General features: G+C 38.0%; 1 protein-coding gene across 2 annotated transcripts in view; it reads right to left on the reverse strand.

The window, feature by feature from the left end:
• Nucleotides 1–20233, reverse strand: part of LOC135710547 (E3 ubiquitin-protein ligase AMFR-like) — a 147278-nt gene that overhangs the window by 35060 nt on the left and 91985 nt on the right. For both annotated transcript variants that reach the window (XM_065233150.1, XM_065233149.1), the window contains exon 5: nt 16219–16299. In XM_065233150.1, coding sequence (XP_065089222.1) covers nt 16219–16299 — 81 coding nt within the window. The remainder of the gene's footprint in view (nt 1–16218; nt 16300–20233) is intronic.

Genomic DNA, 20233 nt, shown 5'->3' on the forward strand with positions numbered 1-20233 from the left:
TTTTAGCGGACTTAGCATAATGCTGTTGGAACAATTCATCCATCCATTTTATAAGCTTTAATTTACCAATACATAACATGAAATGCATTTATAACTGCAACAACTTGAAAACTAAATACGATAGGGCATCGTTTTCTTTCTAGCTTTTGCCGCGGGTATTCCGGATTTTCCAGGATCCCAGTTCAAGCTTCAGTTGGCTGCGGTGAGTCTTCTTTTCCTTCTACCACTTAATAGATAGTGCAAATAAGGGCGTCTGTTTTATGCTTTGCTGTACCTGTTGTGGACATTAGTACATCCTTTTCTTAAAACTTGTTGAAGACGCCATGTCTTTCCTCAAAAGTTATCCTTTTTAAAGCACTGACCTTCACAACATAAAAGGCCCCATTACGGACCATTAGATTTGATCAAATTATTCACAGTTCTATTTGTCCAACGCAGTTCTATTTGTGTGGATGAGGGGTAGAGAATAACACATTCACACTCAGTACATTTCCTATTTCTAAATTGCAAATCCAGAGATTTTCGAGGAATATTCCAAACTACTTCTGAAGAAATTATGGAGATTTATTGAACAAATTCTCGCAAGAATGATTAAGAATTCGAATATAAATTAAAATTGATATTCAAGAGTTTTCAGGAAGGAATTCCTAAAAAGTGTTGCCCGGAATTCCGAGACTAAGGCTTGTACTCGAAAAAAAAATGCACCATTTTTATCCGTGTGTAACTTTTTTATCCGTGGGTAAAAATTGATGAAAATCTGGGTATAACTAGTTTGGAGTGAATTGTTTACATGTGCAAAATTTCATAACAATTGGTTCAGTGGTTATTGAGATGTCATCGAAACAAGAAGAAAATCGCCGGAGAATTTTGCGCGCCTTCATGGAAAATCCGACTGCGACCATGAGATGGATCGGAAGACAACTGGGAATCACCCATACAACTGTGTCTCGGGTGGTAAAATCGTTTAAGGAGTCCCAGACGACCGAACGGCGGACTGGAAGTGGAAGAAAATCGAAGACAGCTGACCCTGTGAAGGCCCGGAAGGTGTTGGATTATTTCAAGCGGAATCCGAACCTTTCGATTCGCGCCGCGGCTCGAAAGGCAAAGTTGTCCGCCTGGTTCGTTCAGCAAACCATGAAACGAGCTGGGCTTCGTGTATTCAAGGTCCGGAAGGCACCGAACCGGCGTGATCAACAAAACACGGCGGCCAAATCCCGCTCAAGGAAGCTGTATCGAGAGTGGTTAACGAAACCGACGTGTGCGGTTATGGATGACGAAACCTACATCAAGGCAGACGCAAAGCAGATACCGGGGCTGGAGTTCTACATTGCCAAATCACGGTTTGATGTTCCGGAAGACATAAGGAAGAAGAAAGAGGACAAATTCACCAAAAAATACTTGCTCTGGCAGGCCATATGCCAATGCGGTGAACTGAGTAAACCGTACATCACAATGGGTACCATCAACAGCGAAATTTACCGCACCGAGTGCCTCCAGAAGCGTCTGTTGCCCTTTCTGCGGTCCCACGGAGGCGAGACATTATTTTGGCCGGACCTGGCATCATGCCATTACGCGCGATCGACGTTGGATTGGTACAGAGACAATAACGTTGTTTTTGTACCAAAAACCGCCAACCCCCCAAATTCACCAGAGATTCGTCCGGTGGAAAGATTTTGGGCCATAATGAAGGCCAAAGTTCGAAAATCGAAGAACGAGCTGGAGTTGAAGAAAGAATGGATGAAAGTGACCAAAAAGGTCGGCTCCACCATTGCACAAAATGTAATGAGGGGTCTTAAGGGAAAGGTGCGGGCTTTCAGCGATGGAAAGGAAATTGAATAAAGTAATTATGCCGAAACGTAATCCATATGTATTAGTTCATTCCCTGAAAGTTTCAAGAAAATCCGACTTAAAATAAATTTTTGGCGAACACTTTTGTCTGGTGCATTTTTTTCGAGTACAGGCCTTATTGTGTGAAAATTTCTATGGAATACCGAACAAACTCTTAAGACTACACACTAGGATTATTTCACAGATTTCTGTTAAATTTTACCGAAATCTCAACAGCTGAACGTTCGGTAAATAGTTCGGTAATTTTTGACAGATATTCTGTAAACAATTACAGAAAAACTGTGAAAAATCACCGAACTGTTCAACTGTTGAGATTTCGACGAATGTGAAATAATCATAGTGTGTGTTGAGGCAAATCCTGAAAGTAAAAGCAGTTCTGAAGACTTTTTGGAATGATCAGCAAATCCTTAACAAATTTGCAAAGATATCCAGATATGAGTTCTTAAGAAACAATTTAGTAAATTCAACCATTGAAAGAGTTTTCAGATTCCGTGCACAGAAATTCAAGAGCCAGCATTGACAAAAATTCTTAAGATTCCGAAACTTCGATTGAGAACCAATGGCAAGATCGTGGTCTTAGAAATTGAGATTGTGGGGCTAGGATCTTCAGAAAAGTGAACCGGTTAGTTATGTGAGATAAATCCTCTATGAACGTGCATTCAATGTCCCAGAAATTAAAAAAAATCTCGAAAATGTGTGGCAGATGGCTATTTTTTAAATATTCAAAATGCCAGACAAGAAAAAAATCCGGGCTTGAAGAAATATAAAAGATTTTAAGAGAAATATTCCAGATATCTGACTTAACATGCTTATTGACAGAATTCGGGGTTCAACAAAATATTGTAAGGATCCAATCAGATTCCCGGTAATTTCCCGGTTGTTTTTGATTCCCGGTTACTTCCCGGTTTTCGCGGATCGGATTCCAGATAAGCAATGTTCTACAATGTTCTAACTTTCGTTTTAAATGAACCTTATTCCTTACATAACCGGTATCATATACAGCACATTTCTGTTGATTTAAAATTCACTTCCTGGTTTTCGAAAACAGGAAAGACTTCCAGTCGCCACCACCGAAGAGGTGCTAAAATTCGCACTACTAATCTAACTGCCACCCGAAGCGTTAGTGCACTCTCCACTTCGTTGCAAACTTGTTACAAATCGTCTAACCGGCGTCAATTGAAGCTCAACTTCCTGTATGTGCTACCTCTGCCTGAGGTGAAATCTGTGTTAAGATGCGAGCTCACCTATTCATCCCTTTCGCGGCGGCGGCGGCGGCGGCGGCGGCGGCACCGGTACAGGTGACGTCTACACTTAACCGGTTAGTTAGCACCTTACAACGCTCACACGTACTGCAACAGCCAGCCATAGAACTGGAATTATTCCTTCAATAGCGCACAATTACAGACTAGACACCGAGCGACGACGTAAGCAGTGGCATTGAAGTGCGTGTAGCGACGACTACTACAGTCAACAGGTGCATTATGTGATTGGCTACAATCTAAGCTGTGTGCACGAATATAATTCTATTACAGAGCCGTTCCAGGCCAAATAGGAAAACAAACATGAATTTCAGACTCGACCTTCTCCGATTTGCGTGAAACTTTGCGTAATTGTTTGGTATGGGCAATCATTAAAAAATTTTGCAAAAATTCGGCCATTTTGAATCTGGAATATATAAGGCGCATTCGACATTTTTCAATAAATCGTAGCACGAAAACTTCACGTCCAAACGAAATTAAATCTGAGACAAAGTTGAAGGGATAAATAATGTCTATGTAGGAAAAATATACACGGTAGAAAAAATGACATTCACCACTATTTCAATAGTATATTGTTGAAAATCAATAGTCAAATTGCTATCGATGCGTGGAAATATTTCTGATCGATTGGTGATAAAATTATTGAAATTGGTCCAGGGGCAGCTGAGTTATTAACGTTCAAAATCTTTCATAATTTTGTTACATGATCCATTTTCGGTTTTCACATAGTGTACCCCCATCTAGAAATCACAGACGTAGTCCTACGTCAAAAATTTAAACAATAAAATTTCCTTTTCTCAATATTTTAGATTTTTTTTTTAATATTATGACTATTAAATTTTTTGAAATTATGATAAGTTTAGACACTAATAAATTGACAAAATCTTAAAACAAAAACTTTTGTTTAACGTAAAATATCAGACTTAAAGTGATCAATTTATACGACCGATGGGGAGATGAAAGTATAGAGTTGATAGTTTCGTTAGAATACGGAAGTGTGAAAATTATATATAGAGAGTAGAAAACGAGCAAAGGTCAATTTTGAGGAAGGCACGAATCGGGTTGATCATCTCCTTTACCAAACTCCCCAGTTGAGGAGGGATGGTGAGGGGTATCTCGCCCCGCCTACACTGGCAAATGAGATGAGCGCCGATTTGCTCACGTACCTTCGTTGTGCGGAAACAGTTCTATCGATTGTTTCACACTCAAGTCATCATCTGACGTTAGCAAAACTTCAAGTCCCCTCGTCCATTAATGTATGAGCTAGGTAAAGGAGTGTGCGTTTGATTAGTACTGCCGCATTGATGGCCCTTCGCTCAATTTCAACTTCTTTTCTATTTTCACACTCCCGTACCCTAGCGGGACTAAAAGCCTATTCGGAACTTTCTCTAGCTAATAAATTATCATACTAAAGCTTCATGTTGATGCTAGTATACCATTTCCAACCAACCTCCAATAAATGAGCAGGTTAAATATTTTTCGAAAAATTTCCATAAAATAGCTAATGACAAATGCAGTCTTTTGAAATATTGAAAGCTTTGGTCACTTACAAATTGACAAAAATCGTAGGACGGTGTATTTGTTCGAATAATTTTAAAACAAAACAAAAATCAGCATTCGCGAAACCTTCTCTATTCGAAAGAGGGGCCTTTTCCCGTCATTTTGAGATTACTTCTGAAATATTTCATCGGGGCACTTTTTCATACAAAATATGGGTCAATTTGAGGTCATTTTTCTTGCAGTCTGAACAATATCGAGAAAGTTCAGGACTTCTCGATAAAATATTCCAGTAGTAGTCTCGCAATGACGGGACAATTTCCCTCTTTTGAGTAGAGCTTGCTGATTTTCTTTATGTTTTAAATTTATTCTGAAAAATACTCCGTGCTACGATATTTGTAAATTAAGTGTCCAAACATTTTAATATTTCAATAAATGGTCTTTAGCTTTTTTCTGATTTTAAATAGTGAACAACGACACTTACTGTTATTTAAGTATTTAACACTTTTTTGCAGTGGTGTCGCGTAACCTCACTTTTTACCTGTTCAACAACTTTGAAAACGTTATTTCTAGATAGAGCTGGAATCAGGGCGTAACAGCCTTTGTAAATAATGACTTCTCTCGTTGATTTCTCGAAATTCAAGGCACGCCTACACAAACCAATAAATCCATCGGGTAGGAGAAGTCTTACTCTACTCGATGGTGATGTTGATTTGCCAGGGAGAGCCATGGCTTCCGAGAAATCATCGAGAGAAGTCATTGTTTATGAAAGCTGTTACGCCCTAATTCCAGCACTATCAAGATTTAGGGTATTGCTTACATTCAAATCAATTTCAAAAGGCTCGTGATCTTCTAGTTTAACAGATTTGTATTGATTGGAACCAATATTGTTTTATTTGTTTACGTTTCAAGTTTTATTGAACAGGTAGAATGAGGTTAGGGCGACGCCACTGCTTTTTTGAATTCATTACTCAAAATTACGACACAAATTCACTTTACTGTTCCCTACAGCATTGTCTCAGAAGTCATTTCGATTGAAAGAACCGTTTTTGGGCCTTGATTCATTAAAAAATCTCGAATAGGCCATTCTGAAAAAAATCAATATTCAAAATGGCCAAATTTTAGAAAAAATGTAAATTACTCATCATAACAATCATATGTGCAAACTTTCATGTAAACCGGAGTCTGATCGATTCGTCATATGGCGTGGAACGGCTCTAAAAAAACACGTGCACCAACAGCGAACGATAGAGCCAGTAGAGGGAGATTCCACCGGTTACACGTGACGCCACAAACTCTCACGCAGGGTTGAAATTTCTGCTCCCCCATCCATTACACTGTCTCGGAAAATCAGAGAGAAGAGTGATCAGTTTCTATTTCGTGCTTAGTTGATTTCCACGCTATTGTTTTGCCAATTTCATGGCTGTAATTCGAACGCTGACGGTGGTTTTCGAGAAAATGAGCTTTGTGAAATTGGAGGAATTTGCTTGCGTTGAAGAAGTAAAAACGGTGTGGGCTTAATTATCAGCACTTGCTCCGTTATTGCGCCGCATGCAAAGACTCTACTGAAATCCCTTTATGCATGGCTTCAGGGCTTCCGGTAATCATGCAGTTATAATGCATGATCATACTAGGTGCCATGGATTCGATTCCCGGTCAGTTCTAGACATTTTTCGAGTTGGACAATTTCTCTACTTCCCTAGGCATGGAGTATCGTTGAACATATGCCTCACAATGGCAATGGTACAGTCTTAGGAAGGTCTCAACTAGCGGCTGTGAAAGTGCATAAAGAACACAAAGTTTATGTTTATGGAAGGTGAAAGGTTCTAACGGAATAGACAAGGATGAAGAAGAATCACCTTCAATGGTCTTAACTGGCTAAAGCATCTAACCTATCGAAGCTGGATAATAGCTAACTCAGGCTAAAATAGGATTCTTCAGCTTTTAATCAGCTTAAATTATTAGTCAACTTTGTAGACATTGAGATACACATACAGATGGCTTAACTTTATGAGTCATAAGGTGTCGCGAGGCCACTTCAGTGATCTTAATGTACTTCTCCAGAAATTCAGGCAGACATATGCAATGCAATTTGCAATTTACCAAAAATCACGTTTCCCGGTTCCCGGGAGTTTGCTCTACTTTCCCGGGAAGCAAATTTAGAAGAATATTTGGATGACAGATACAAGAAGTTTTCCAGAGAAGCATGCTTGGCATGCACAGCTGTACACACCAACTGCTCATTTGTCAATAACTTTTCACTCAGTTGTTGAAATTTGTTTTTCTTTAAAGTAATTTATAGATAAGGATCATAGTTTACTATAGATATGCAAAGAGTAGGTAAATCTTAGCATTTGAATAAACACCAATGAATTTTTCCACTTAAAATCCGAGATGTGCAGCGAGCATTTCTCACTTCATTTTTACAACGCAAAAACAAATACAGTTTATTACTAGAATTAAAATCTTCTTTTTTTTTACGTATCTATAACAAGCTTAAACTCTATTCTATCTACTGCTTTAAAAAGAACTCTGTTTCGTCAACTGTTTGCAAAGTTATTAGCAAATGAGCAGTTCGTGACCAAAACTGTGTATGCCAAGCATGCAGAGAAGCCAACAGAATCTTCTAAAGATAAAGTTTGGATTAACTTCCAGAGGATGAGTCTCATCGTCACCCACTGGTCCTCCACCATAGCCGGTCGAACTCCAGACGAATCTAGAACCGAACTACCATTCATACTGGCGACAACGCTCTGATGAGACAACGAAAACCCACCCCTAAGCTCCTCCCCTGATCCTATCCTTCGACAATGTACCCTTCTAACCACGAGTAAGCCGCGAGTATTCGACCCAACTTCTACTAGACATAGAATTAAGTGAATTTTGTTACCAACAGTGAACAATGAATTATCGGCACCGTAAAGCTAACGCGATTGAGCCTTCCAAATAAATAAACTGGATAACTTCCAGAGGAATCTGAAGAACTTACGAGGTAAGTCAGATGAATTTCCCAGAAGAAGTCGCAAAAAATTTTCGAGGGATACTTCCGTAGGAGGCCAGGAAATCAGAAGACACTTCTATGCGAAGCTAAAAAGACTAATCAAGGAAGTCGGAAAAAGGTTCCGAGGATGTTGAAATCTGGGGTAGTTTAAAACGATTGAATAGAAACTTCCAATGACAGTTTTATGAAGCTTGCTGAAGAAGTTGGATGAAACTACCAACGGAAGTCAACATCATTTATCGTGGAAGTCAGAAGTCAGTTAAAATCAGAGGAACAATTTCAAGAAAGGATTGTTTTTCCAATGGAAGCAAAAATTTATTTTTAGCAAATTTATTTGCCTTTCCGTATGTACCGTAAGATTTGATAAAGAGAAACCAATCGTTGAAATATTGTGAAAAGTCTAACACTGCTTCATGACGCCAAACTCGGCCTACGGATTCTAACCTCGGCCTAACGTTTTGAAACGCCAATGAATTCACTTCGGCCTATCGGATGAAGATAAAAATTGATTCGGTCGGAGCGCTTCTTTTGTTTTTTTTTTTGGGAATAATGGGTGCAAACTAGAGGTGGGCAAAACAGCTCATCTGGCTGAGTGGATCAAACCCATCCAGCTCACTAAAGGGAGTCGATTCTTTTGAACAGCTCTTCAGCTCACATTGAAATTATAGAAATTATGACAAAATTCAAAATCGGAAAATTAATTATTGGTATTAGTTTATGCTTAAAACTGCATAAAATCGTAAAAGTAGTCTAAACCAATAAATTCGTACCTTAAAATATGGCTCTACTTTTCAATGAAAACGCAACAACTGGTCAACCATCGCGTAAACCAAAATGCGCGCGTATGCTAGAAAGCTACACCTATGTCACACGCGATGATATGATTCACATCCTGGCACACGATGTTACGCCTTTTCTCATGCTATGCAATCCAGTCTGTATACAGATTTTATTTCTGATGTTAATTCTCCAGCAGAATTTCTCTCACTATTCTCGGCTTCAGCTCCAGATCATCAGCTCAGATCCGGACCCGGAGCTGAATCGTGAAGAATCGAGAGCGAAAAAAAAAAGATCCGAAGAGCTGGACGGGTCCGAGAGTTGTCATCCTAAACACCTCCCAGTGAATTATTCGACAGTAGATGATTCGGATCCGGAGCTGAGTTGATAAGCTGGAGAGCTGCATTTCGCTTTTCGGTTATTTGCTTTTGTGCGGATCTTCCGCTCCCCCAGAGAATGATGGGAGGAGAGGTGAGAGAACATATGCTGGAGGAATAACATCAGCAATATGAGCAGGCTACATTAAAATAAATTGGATAATACCAGTAGAAAATTTACATCGTGTAGCACATGTGCATATGTCTCTCTCTCCCAAACAGCCACTTGGAAGTTTTCTTTTACCATTGGTGCTGTCGATCAGTAGGCACATGGTGTATTACGCGCGCGTCTTGGTTTACGCGGTGACTGTTCAATGCGTAAGTTCTGCTATGTGTGATGGATTGAATGGTTTAGATTTGTGATATCAGTGAGCTGATCAGCTACGGTTCCTAAAAAATGAACCGTGGGTCATCAGCTCACTTGAAAGAATCGGGTCTATAGAACAGCTCGGGAGCGGATCGACCATCTCTAGTGCAAACCTTCATATCACGCGTTCTCATTGACTTCGTTCCGTAGCTTATTAACTAAAGTATCATACCAAACGTATAATTGACTTGTTAACTCTGAAATCATGGATTTATTTGAAGTTTTCTCCTGCTCGATAGGCTCAAAATGGGCGATTATGCCGAAGTAGTTCTCTACCCTATCACATGTAGTGATGAAACGTAAAAAATGTATATCTGGAATCAAAATATGGACTCTGGAGGCGCTGATCCAAAATTTCCTTGATTACTTTTAAAATCAGTTGAAGTGTTGATTTTAGAATGAATTCTGTTTTGGATATTTACTGTGAACTCTGGGATCAACTGATGGTATTCCGGAATATCTGGAACATCCGTAAAAGTGGTCAACCAATGAAACTAATTCTAGAACCCCATAATTTATTTTGAATCATATGTACTGATAAATTTTACTCTGGGAGCGAAATGTAGACTTTGGACCATATGGATGGTCCTCCAGATGGTAAAAGTGGTCAATTCTTGAAACTTTTCCAAGACCACCTCGATTTCTTCTGAAACCACTTGTAGTGATGGGAATGACTTTGAATGTGAACACTGATGGTCACAGAACGGTCCTGCGGAAAATTCGGGTCATCCGTATGAGTGGAAATTTCATAAAACTGATCCTAGGGTTTCGCGATTTGCTTTGAAATTTATTGAAGTGATAATAATTGAATTAATTTTGATTTGGAACTAGATTTTCCACTCTTGGTCACAGGAAAATCTTTCGGACGTTCCGTAACAGTGCACAGTGGTCCAGAATGCAGATTTAACTGGAAGGGTAAGTTTTGAGTCTGAAATTTAAATTTTAGACAAAAAGTGTATTCTACAAAAGTTGTTCCTTGTTTTTATGACAATGAATTCTAGGGTGGTTCTTGTTATCATTAAAATAAAAAAAATGTGTGAAGGAATTAATGTATACATTCTTGGGAAAAGTTATAGCTGTGCTAATTTAAAGCAACTTTGTTAAAAACATTTTTTTTGTATCTCATGAATAGACCGATGTAGAGCAACTTATCTAAATTGAGTTAGGGTGTCTCTAAAAACAGTTGTTTTTATAAAGTTTTCCCATTTTAAATTTCTCAGCAAAGATGTCTTAAAATTACTTTTAGATCTTTAGATGGCGCAAATTTTGGCTGAACAGAGCTTGTCGATATCTTTCGCCGATCAAGCGTTATTGAAGTTTTTATACTAAACGTGTGCCCTTTTCAAATGTTAAAGAAAAATGAGGAATTTGAAATAAGAAAAGTAGAGCAAAACAACTGTTTATTTAGACCATTGGTACGTTATTTCGCCCTTTTGGCTATAAAAGGGAATCATCAGAACTTACAAACACATTGTTGACCCGTATATAGCCAAAAAGGCGAAATAACGTGCCTATGGTTACTTAGAACCTAACTCAATTCAAGAAAATAGCTCTAAATCGATTAATTTAAGAGATACAACAAAGTTATTTTTACAGAGTTGCTTGAAATTAGCTCAGCCACAACTCAATGATAATAAGAACCACCCTAGAATTCATTGTCATAAAAATGAGGGCCTAACTATAAGGAACAACTTTGTAGACTCAAAACACATCCTTCCAGCTAAATCTGCATTCTGGCCCACTGTGCAGTGATCAATAAATTAAACTGATTCTACAGCAAACATAAAGAAAATCATTGTGGGGTTCCAGATTAAATTTCATTAAATTACCAGTTTTGCGGATCATCCGAATCTTCCGAGGGACCATCCCGTAGCCTACGAAATCCATATTCCAATTCTAAATTTAAATTTAGTCATATACTCAATAACATTTGATCTGACGACATTTTGGGATGTTCAAAATCTTTCAGAGGATTATCCCATGGTCATAGTTATATCCAACCACTTCATGTGATAACAAAAAAATATTGCAAACCTCTATAATAAGTTTCTTAACATGACCACTTTTGCTGATGTTCCAGATTTTCTAAAAGACCATCCCGTGGCCTGCAGGGCCTTTATTCTTGTCCTGGTTTCAAATTTAGTCACTGAGCTATAGAGTTTTATGAATGGACCACTAGATCTTAAATATTTCAGATCATTTAGAGCATCGCCTCATGGTATCAAGGTTCCATATTTCGCTCATAGATTAAAATTAATGTATACCCAACCAACATTTTAAGCTGATTAAAAGCTGGTTAAACTATTAATTAACTGAAGAAGCATATTTTTGCCTGAATAAGCTCTTAGTCAGCGAACTAGTCCTGGGTCAACATTCCGGTCCCAAATTCAAATGTTGTCATAAAATACCATAGCAAGTGATATGAAAATAAATTGCTGAGCTCATAGTATAAGTTTTATGAATTAATCATTTGGTCAAGCGTCAGTATTCATTTTCCATCAGATGTCACTGTTGTTGTTGGCGGTGACATCTATCGGAAACTACACATAATCTGTTTTCCGTTAATTGTTCACAGAGGACAGTGCAGTGTAAAACAAGTCTGGTACCTCCGAAGTCCCTCATTTTTTAGACATTCTGCACACAAAATAGCTCACCCCTCACAGAATTTCCCGACTATTTCTATGAAGTATCTTTTGTGCAGAATATGTAAAAAAGGAGAGACTTCGGATGTTGATCAAAATGCATATAAAGAGGCACCAGACATGTTTTGTAGTCTGTGAGAGGGAAATCACAAAAAGAGTGTCATCAAAATACATGGCATGTTGAGAAATTGAACTAGTGAGAGCAAATTTTCTCTCTTGAATTTTAATTTTTTGGCTCTCTGGGGACTGGTAGTAAAGAAGGTAAAGCTGTATGGGAACAATAATTTTTATTTAATTGTAGCTTGTTTAACAATAATTTCCGGGAAAAACTGAACGACAAAGTCCCTGACTAATTTGTTTAGATTTAAGTAGGTTGCCATACACTACCGATCATAAGTTTAAGGACACCCCCAAAAAACCATGCAAATATGTTTTGTTCAATGATCTCTCATTTTACGTTCAATTTTCGATCTCCAAAGGTTATTTGAATTGTATGAATTTTATAGCATAAGCACAGACAAACAGACACAACACTCGCAAGTTGTTCATCGAACAAGCATTTAACGGTCAATTCAAAAGTATCGTAGTTGGTAGTACCGCCACCTGTGGCGCGCATAGTTAATTCCCTTGCGTTTGACGTTTACACACTACCGCCATCTGTTCAGCGTACTACCCACCACAGTGTACTCAATAAATGGCGGTAATGTTTTAGCGACGATGTTTTACAGTGAGAAATATTCAATGTGTTATGTCTGTTTGTCTGTGGCATAAGTGTTTTACTACTACTTTTATTTCAAAATTTGGCAAACACAATTCTGAGAAAATCAGTCACGATTCTTCAGAGTAAATTTTGAAAAATATTGTAACTTTGGGTGAACTTTTAGCACATAAAATTTGAAAATTATATTGAACAATTTGCCTACGAGGATAGTTCCATTTAATACCTTTCAAATGATCTAAAGAGAACGAAAATTGGACGTAACATGACAGAGATATGAACATAACAAATTTGTCATGTTTTTTTGGGGGTGTCCTTAAACTTATGATCGGGAGTGTAGATTCAAATTCATTTTCAAATCTTTTTGAAAAAATCGCGTAACTCAACGATTTGTTTCTGCTCGTGGTTCTACGATTAGAACCCAGATTAGCAACTACCGGTGTGAATGTAAAAATCATAAATTAAAAACCTTGATAGCAACCTCCGACGAGCAAACAGATTGCTAGCTAAAATAGCATCAACCAAAGATGTCAAAATAGCAGTCCGAATAGTAACGCACCGGTAGGGTTGCTCTTAGTAGATTTTAAAAAATCACGCGGTGTGAATACAGACCTCAAGTCCTATGGATTGACGACCTTAAGAGCTAGCTATAATGTCCCACGTGGACACAGATTTTTACCCCTCTCTCCTCCTGCGTGGACAATCAACCATACAAATTTAAACAAATGTATAAGGAACATGGGCATTTCATGGGCAACAGTCCACGTGGTATACAAACATACTATTAAGTGAATAATGACCATTCTATGGATTTGCTTATTTCGGAAGCATAAAAACAAATTCATGTTCGATGTAATAACACTCTTTCCAATTTCCAAAATCTTAAAAAAATTGATTGCAAGTCTCAAATCTGAAAAAAATGTTAACCTGAATCTCAATTTTATCATGTTCAAGATTTCAAAATCCCTCCTTCGCTTTCCCTCATTCGGCCTAGTGACCCAACGCCATTTGCTGTTCCATTATCATGACAATTCACAAAAGACACAAAAGACAAACGCGGTCAAAGTTAACCACAAGCAGAACCGCGTAATCAAAGCCACTGTTCCCCTTTCCACGGATCAACCATGTGAGCAGCATTTTGCCCATGTCAAAGCTGCGCGGTGAATGCCAAAGCGAATTCCACACCCCCGCAAACACAATTTGCGCTTGATTACATTTTAATTTTTTGCCATACTTTGCTTGTTTACCTGCTATATTTACTTTGCCACTGAATAGACATCTCCGACAGCAGCAAATACAGAGTGTTGCATCATAATTAATTAAACTCCACTATTAGGGGTTGGGTCAGGTCGGGGAGGGGGTTTGATGAGAGGATGATCTTATCATATACATCCACAACCCCGCGATCCATTACCACCATCGCACAATTATGAATTCTGCAAATATTTACCCACTTCAGGTCATGGATGAAATCAATTAACATACAATTGCAATGAGACACGGAGTGTCGGAGCAGGGGGCGCGTGAGTGGTCAAATAAAACCGCAATTCGATACGATAGGGAGTCTCTGGTTAACGGCAGCAGCTGTCTAATTGTGATGTAAGTGAGAACGTGTCAATTAAGACGGCAATTGATGAAGACTGAATCAAAGGATGCATCAGACAATAGTAGCCCAACCAAGACAACACCACAGATATTCTGAACTTTCTCACGAAGCGGGCTGCAGCTGATGAATCATAACCGAGATCGGTGCCAGCGTTATAACTTTATGTTTGTTTGTGGCTTCGGCCGAGTAATCGAGATGATGCGATATAATAGTAGTGACTTACGGAAATAGTGACTTAGGGATTCAAATACGGTTTGATATTGAAATAAACTTTTTGTGTCATGGAATTCAAATTTCATAAATGCCTCTAATTTAATCGAATCTCACAACGGAATCTCCTGTGAAGAGCATTTGAAGTGAATTGAAGTAATTTGAATAATTTACTTTTGCATGCGTTATACATTATCACTAGTAAATAGTCATTTCCATTTTTTTATGTTCTTGAATTTGATTCTTCGTCCGAAATCTTTAAAATTTTGATTTATCTAGGTTATTTGATAATTATGATAATTAGAAAGTGGAAAGCGAACAAAGGTCAATTTTGAGGGCGTTACGAATCGGGTAGATCATCTCCTTTACCAAGCTCATTCGTTAATGAGGGATGGTGAGGGGTGTTTCCCCCTGCCACCACTGGCGAAAGAGATGATCGTCGATTTGCTCATGTACCTCCGATGTGCGGAAACAGTTCTATCGATTGTTTCACACTCAAGTCGCCATCTGACGTTAACAACTACCCGATTCGTACCATCCTCAAAAATTTCCTTTGCTCGCTTTCTACTTTGTATATACAATTTTCACACTGCCGTACTATAATGGAACTATCAACTCTATAATTTAATCTCCTGATCCATCGTTCAAAATCTCCACTATAAGTCTGATATTTGACGTTAAGCATCTCCGACTATGTAAATCGTTAAATTCACGCATGAAGTAATAACACATGGTTAGTTAAAGTAGATCACTTTCGACTTTTTATTGATTCTTCTAGGAACTCCCTGAAGGCTCTTTCCATAAATCCATATTAAATATATTTGAATACTCCTTAGAATGTCCATGCAATTAACCTCAGAAATTTCATAATTCATAATTAATTTATTCTGCTTAGAATAATCTTGGACTTCTCCCTTGTATTTAATTGGAAATTCAATTAGTATTCTCCTTAGAATTCCCATAATATTTCCTCAGAATTTTCAAAACATAAATCCATCACAGAATAGCTTTGAAACTCTTCTCAGAATTCCATTGAGATTGAACCTTCAAAATTCAATTCCATTGGAATTCTCGGAATTTATTTCGAACTCTTTAGAATTCTCCTGGAATTTCAGAACTAATTTTGTTAGAATTGGACCTAGAATCCTCATCCAATATCTTCATGGAATTCTTCTCAGAACTCTCGTTAAATGCACTCTCAACTATATTGGAATTATTTCCAAAACTGTTTCGGAGCTGAATTTTGCGTCTCTAATAATTTAAACAATAATCAAAAACTACGCTCGTATGTGTTAAGCCAAGTTTAACTATAAAGGTAAACCTAGCTAAAGATTTAAACGGAGATGAAGAAATCGGTTCTCAGAGCACTTAATTTTACATGAGACTTTATTAGTCTGTACTTTGGTATTCTTCTCTGATATATCTTGGTGTCATCTCTAGAATCCTTTAAAATTCTCTTAAAATTTACTTTGGATTTTTTTAAATTCTTAATCATTCTTGAAAGACTTTTGAAAATCTATCACAGACAAATACCTTTGGAAAGTTTTCAAGGTTTACAATTTATTTTCTGGAAAAGTAGGTCGATTTTTAATCGAAATTGAAGGCATTTCCAAATAGTTTTCCTGGTGTTTTAAAGTTTTGCGGATCACTGGTCACCCTGGTTAAATTTTTAATTTTTTTTAACGGATAAACTGTAGACTTTCTTCGTGGCAAGTAATCAATTTAAACATTTTGTTGATATTTTTAAATTTCACTCTATGTTATTAGTGAAAAAGTGGAAATAGTGACTTAAGTGACTTTTTGGTGTGACCAGCCCTGCGAGATTGATTGATTGATCTTTCTTATAGTGGGATGATCTTGTGCCTAGGTTATGGATTTTGTTTTGGCACGTTTTAGTGCGAGGTTCAGGTACTTACGTATTCGAAGCGGTCTTTGCTCAGCTGCGACATGAGATGCAGGAAGCCGAGTACGGAGAACCACGATACCCATAGGATGACCTGGAAAGAGATGGAATTTTACGTTACTAGATATTTTGGGTGAATGATGTGGACATGTGCATCGATGATTTATTTGACAGCGGTGGCGGTGGTGTCACGATGTGAGCAACATTCGGCGGCTGCAGTGGTCGTGGTGTGCATCGACGAGTGTTAAACTCGTAAAGTACAAGGGCGAGCGAATTTTATTATTATTATTATTATTTTATTTTAATTTTAAAATAGCTACTCGGTCTCAGTAATACCACAACTGATATGCAATTCACACAGGCCTTAACTGGAACACATCATGATAGGAACGTATATCCATAACTGGTACACCAACCCTACACCTCTATTCTCGATGGTAGTACAGACTTAAAGCCTTTGGAAGATGATGATGACGTGTAGGCAGCTGGATCAGCAAATCGGACCGCCTAATCCCATATTCTTCGGTTCAATGATTGGGCACTCGCAAGAGTCTCGGCCCGTCTGCTGCTGGACAGGGGTTGAACTGATGTCTACGACAGGTTAAAAGGCCGCAAAATATCAGTGTCCACCCAGCTAACGCTCCTCCCCTTTTACGTTTTTCTCGTTAAACTCCTTATCTCAACAAGTTGGTAAATCTGAGCCTTCAGCAGAAAGACGCTTAACACTTTTTTCGGCGAATTTATGATCCTGTTTCATGTCACGGTTCTTCTCTATGCCTGTTCAGATAAATTAGTACTTTTATTTATTTTCTCTACTGCGCTAAATCAAACAAGTAGAAATACGAAGGGATGTTGGTTACGCAATTGAATAATTGAAAATTCGATAAACATTTAAACGAATAGTTAGAAAAATCTCTACGATTAATCGTTAATCGAATAATTGGACTTTTAGGCATCCCTGTAATTTCATGTTTTTTGGTGTTCCTTCGAAAATGTTGAACAGCAGAATTGCAACCAGCAAGTGTAACCCAAGAATCAAAAGCGGTGCGATGCTAGTTTTCATTGCTATGACGACGACTGAATTAAGGGGCTTAGAAGCAGAGGGGCGAAAGTCAATTTTCAAATTTCCTCTTTTGATGACCATGGCTTCACTAACCTATTTCGCACTATTTCTGCTATGCTCTTGTATCATCCAGAACAACAAACCTATAAATGAATGTGTTTGCCGTCGAGTTATTAACGAAACAGAAAGTCGATGAAGAGAATCGATCAAAATCACTTGCACCCCTGCTTCCAAGTTTGATTACAAGATTACAACACTGGAGAGCATTTTGTGTGGCCGTTGGGGCCGTGTGGTTCTGAATATGGCGATGAGTGTGTAAAAGTTTTGGTAATTGCATCCTCCCTATTCGCACACGCCCGAAGATTGGAGGCAAATGCCACTTCGACTTGTTTCGTCTACTAACGACTCGCTGATGACAGTGTTGGGGGAGCAGTAATACTACATCGACATGTTTCGTCTAGAAACGATTCTCTGATGACTGTGTTGGGGAAGTAGCATATGCATGTACGTAATTGGAGGATTTGTTAATTATTTCGACGCTTTTGGACAATGCTAAACATTTACAACTTTTTCAATAGTTTATTGTTGAAAATAAATAATCGGAAGCATTGCGTAGGAATATTTCTGATCGATTGGTGATAAAATTATTGAAATTGGTCCGGGGGCAGCTGAGTTATTAACGTTCAAAATCTTACAGGTTCCATTTTCGGTTTTCATAAAGTGTACCCCCATATAGAAATCTCAGACGTAGTCCTCGTCAAAAAATACAAAAAATGAGGATACTATGTACCTAAAACTAATCGTTTAGACACAAACAAATTGATTCCACCCAAATACGGTTGCTGGACCATTGCACAGTGGTCCAGGATGGGAGTTTGGCAGGAAAACTGTCCTAGAATTTTGTTTTAATATTTGGACCAGTGGTTTTGAACCTGTTCGTTTCAAGCACCGCTGTATCCACTGGGCAGCTGTATAGAACCTTTCTGCCCAGGAAAATATCGTTTTTGACATTATATATCTAGAAAAATAAATTAGGCCCTTATTTCTGATTTTGTTTATCTCACAGCACAATCTCAATTTTGATATTATATTGAAAAAATAGGCCTAAAGTATTGCTTTTATTTGTCTCGGTTGTTTCCGGGGCGCCTAAAACATGGTCAATGTGGTCCTGGACACTTCAAATGACTGCCATGGACATAGCGTGTGCTAACACGACTGAGAATCGGTCACACGCGGCTAACCCATACGTTCTTATTGAAGAAAGAAGTCCCGCCCAGTTGTTGTGGAACGGTTTTAGACGTGTGACACGTGATTTTCCAGTGCAAAAACTACGGCAACGACAAGAGAACGACATTGACACAAGTTTACGAGATGCGCTGGGAAACTCTGAGGGGCAAACCACCAATTTGCTGAATTTTCTACGCCAAACTGAACTTTACCGAAAAATTTGAAGGATGCAGAGAAAAGAAGAAGGAGCAGCCGAAACCCGGTGTAGCGGCAAAAAGGTTAAGCAGTTAACGGAGCAAGGAAGGAAGGAAGAATGTAACATGTAACAGGATGTAGGTGAACTAAGCTGGAGAAAATTGATATGGTCATGTAATGAAGAACACAAAGCGGATAGCGGATAGAACTTAAAGGAGAAACAACGTGAATTGTGCATTGAAGTAGAAGCAGAAGATGAAGAGAAGATTTTGGATGAAGCGAAGTATCAGATGAAGGCGGAACTAAAAACGACGCTGAAGAAGAGGAAGAAGATCAAGAAGATAAAGCGAAAAATAGCGAAATGAAGAAGAATGGGGAAGAACATTTATTGAAATGTGCGACAATTACTAAAGAAAGTGTAAAGAGGCGGAGATGCGGGTGAAGAAGACGAACCAGAAGAATATTCTGAGAAATAAGAAGATTTAGATTCAAGGCGAAACATCTCCAAAGGTTATTTGAATGTTATGAATGGTATAGCATAAGTGTTCTACTACTACTTTTATTTCAAAATTTGGCCAACCCAATTCTGAGAAAATCAGTCACGATTCTTCAGAGTAAATTTTGAAAAATATTGTACCTTTGGGTGAACTTTTAGCACACAGAAGTTGAAAATTATATTGAATATTATATTTGCCTACGAGGAAAGTTCTATTCAATACCTTTCAAATGATCTAAAGAGAACGAAGATTGGACGTAACATGACAGAGATATAAACATGACAAATTTGTCATGTTTTTTTTTTTGGGTGTCCTTAAACTTATGATCGGGAGTGTAGAACTCTAAAATGTCATGGAATCATTCATAAATTCGTATAAAATCAAAGAGCTTCACTGCACAAAATGAGCCTAAATCTTGTTTTGGTATGTCGGAAAAAGCATATATCAATTCAAGAGGCTTGAATAGGAGAAACGCAGTATTAAAAGTTCTTCAAATCTTCCTGGAGTTTAGATCTTGAAGTTCTATAAGCCAAATAACATTTTGTGGAATACAAAGATGTGTTACCAAAATATTTATGATTCTCCAAATTGTCATGCGTTACGCGTTACGCATTACGCGTTACGCGTTCTTAAAAATAACATTGTTGGATTATACAAATCATCCCGGATATCTGATCTTGAAGTTCTGCAAACTCAACAAGGTATACAACAATTCGACTTAATGATAGAATGGTTAAGCCTTCGCGAAACCCCATAATATCATTTGGTTTGGTATGTTAGGTTTTCCAAAATGCTTGAAGTTCAGATCTTTATTTTTTTTTTAATTATAGCCGCACCAAAATAAATTCGAAAAGCATAACTCTGTAAGCTATCGTGGTAGGAATAACGGCAAAATCACTGTTTGCCCCGTGCACGAATAGATTGCGAGTGAGAGTAGAATGTGCAATAATTTTGAAGATTTTTTATACTTTACCATAGTGAAAGACATAACATGAAAGTTGTAAACAGATGTGTAGATGAATGTGATATAAAATTCGTTGATTTCA

This window comes from Ochlerotatus camptorhynchus, unplaced genomic scaffold (assembly GCF_037179485.1).
Source record: "Ochlerotatus camptorhynchus isolate MF236.1 unplaced genomic scaffold, CSIRO-AGI_Acam_v1.1 ptg000391l, whole genome shotgun sequence".
Lineage (NCBI taxonomy): Eukaryota > Metazoa > Arthropoda > Insecta > Diptera > Culicidae > Ochlerotatus > Ochlerotatus camptorhynchus.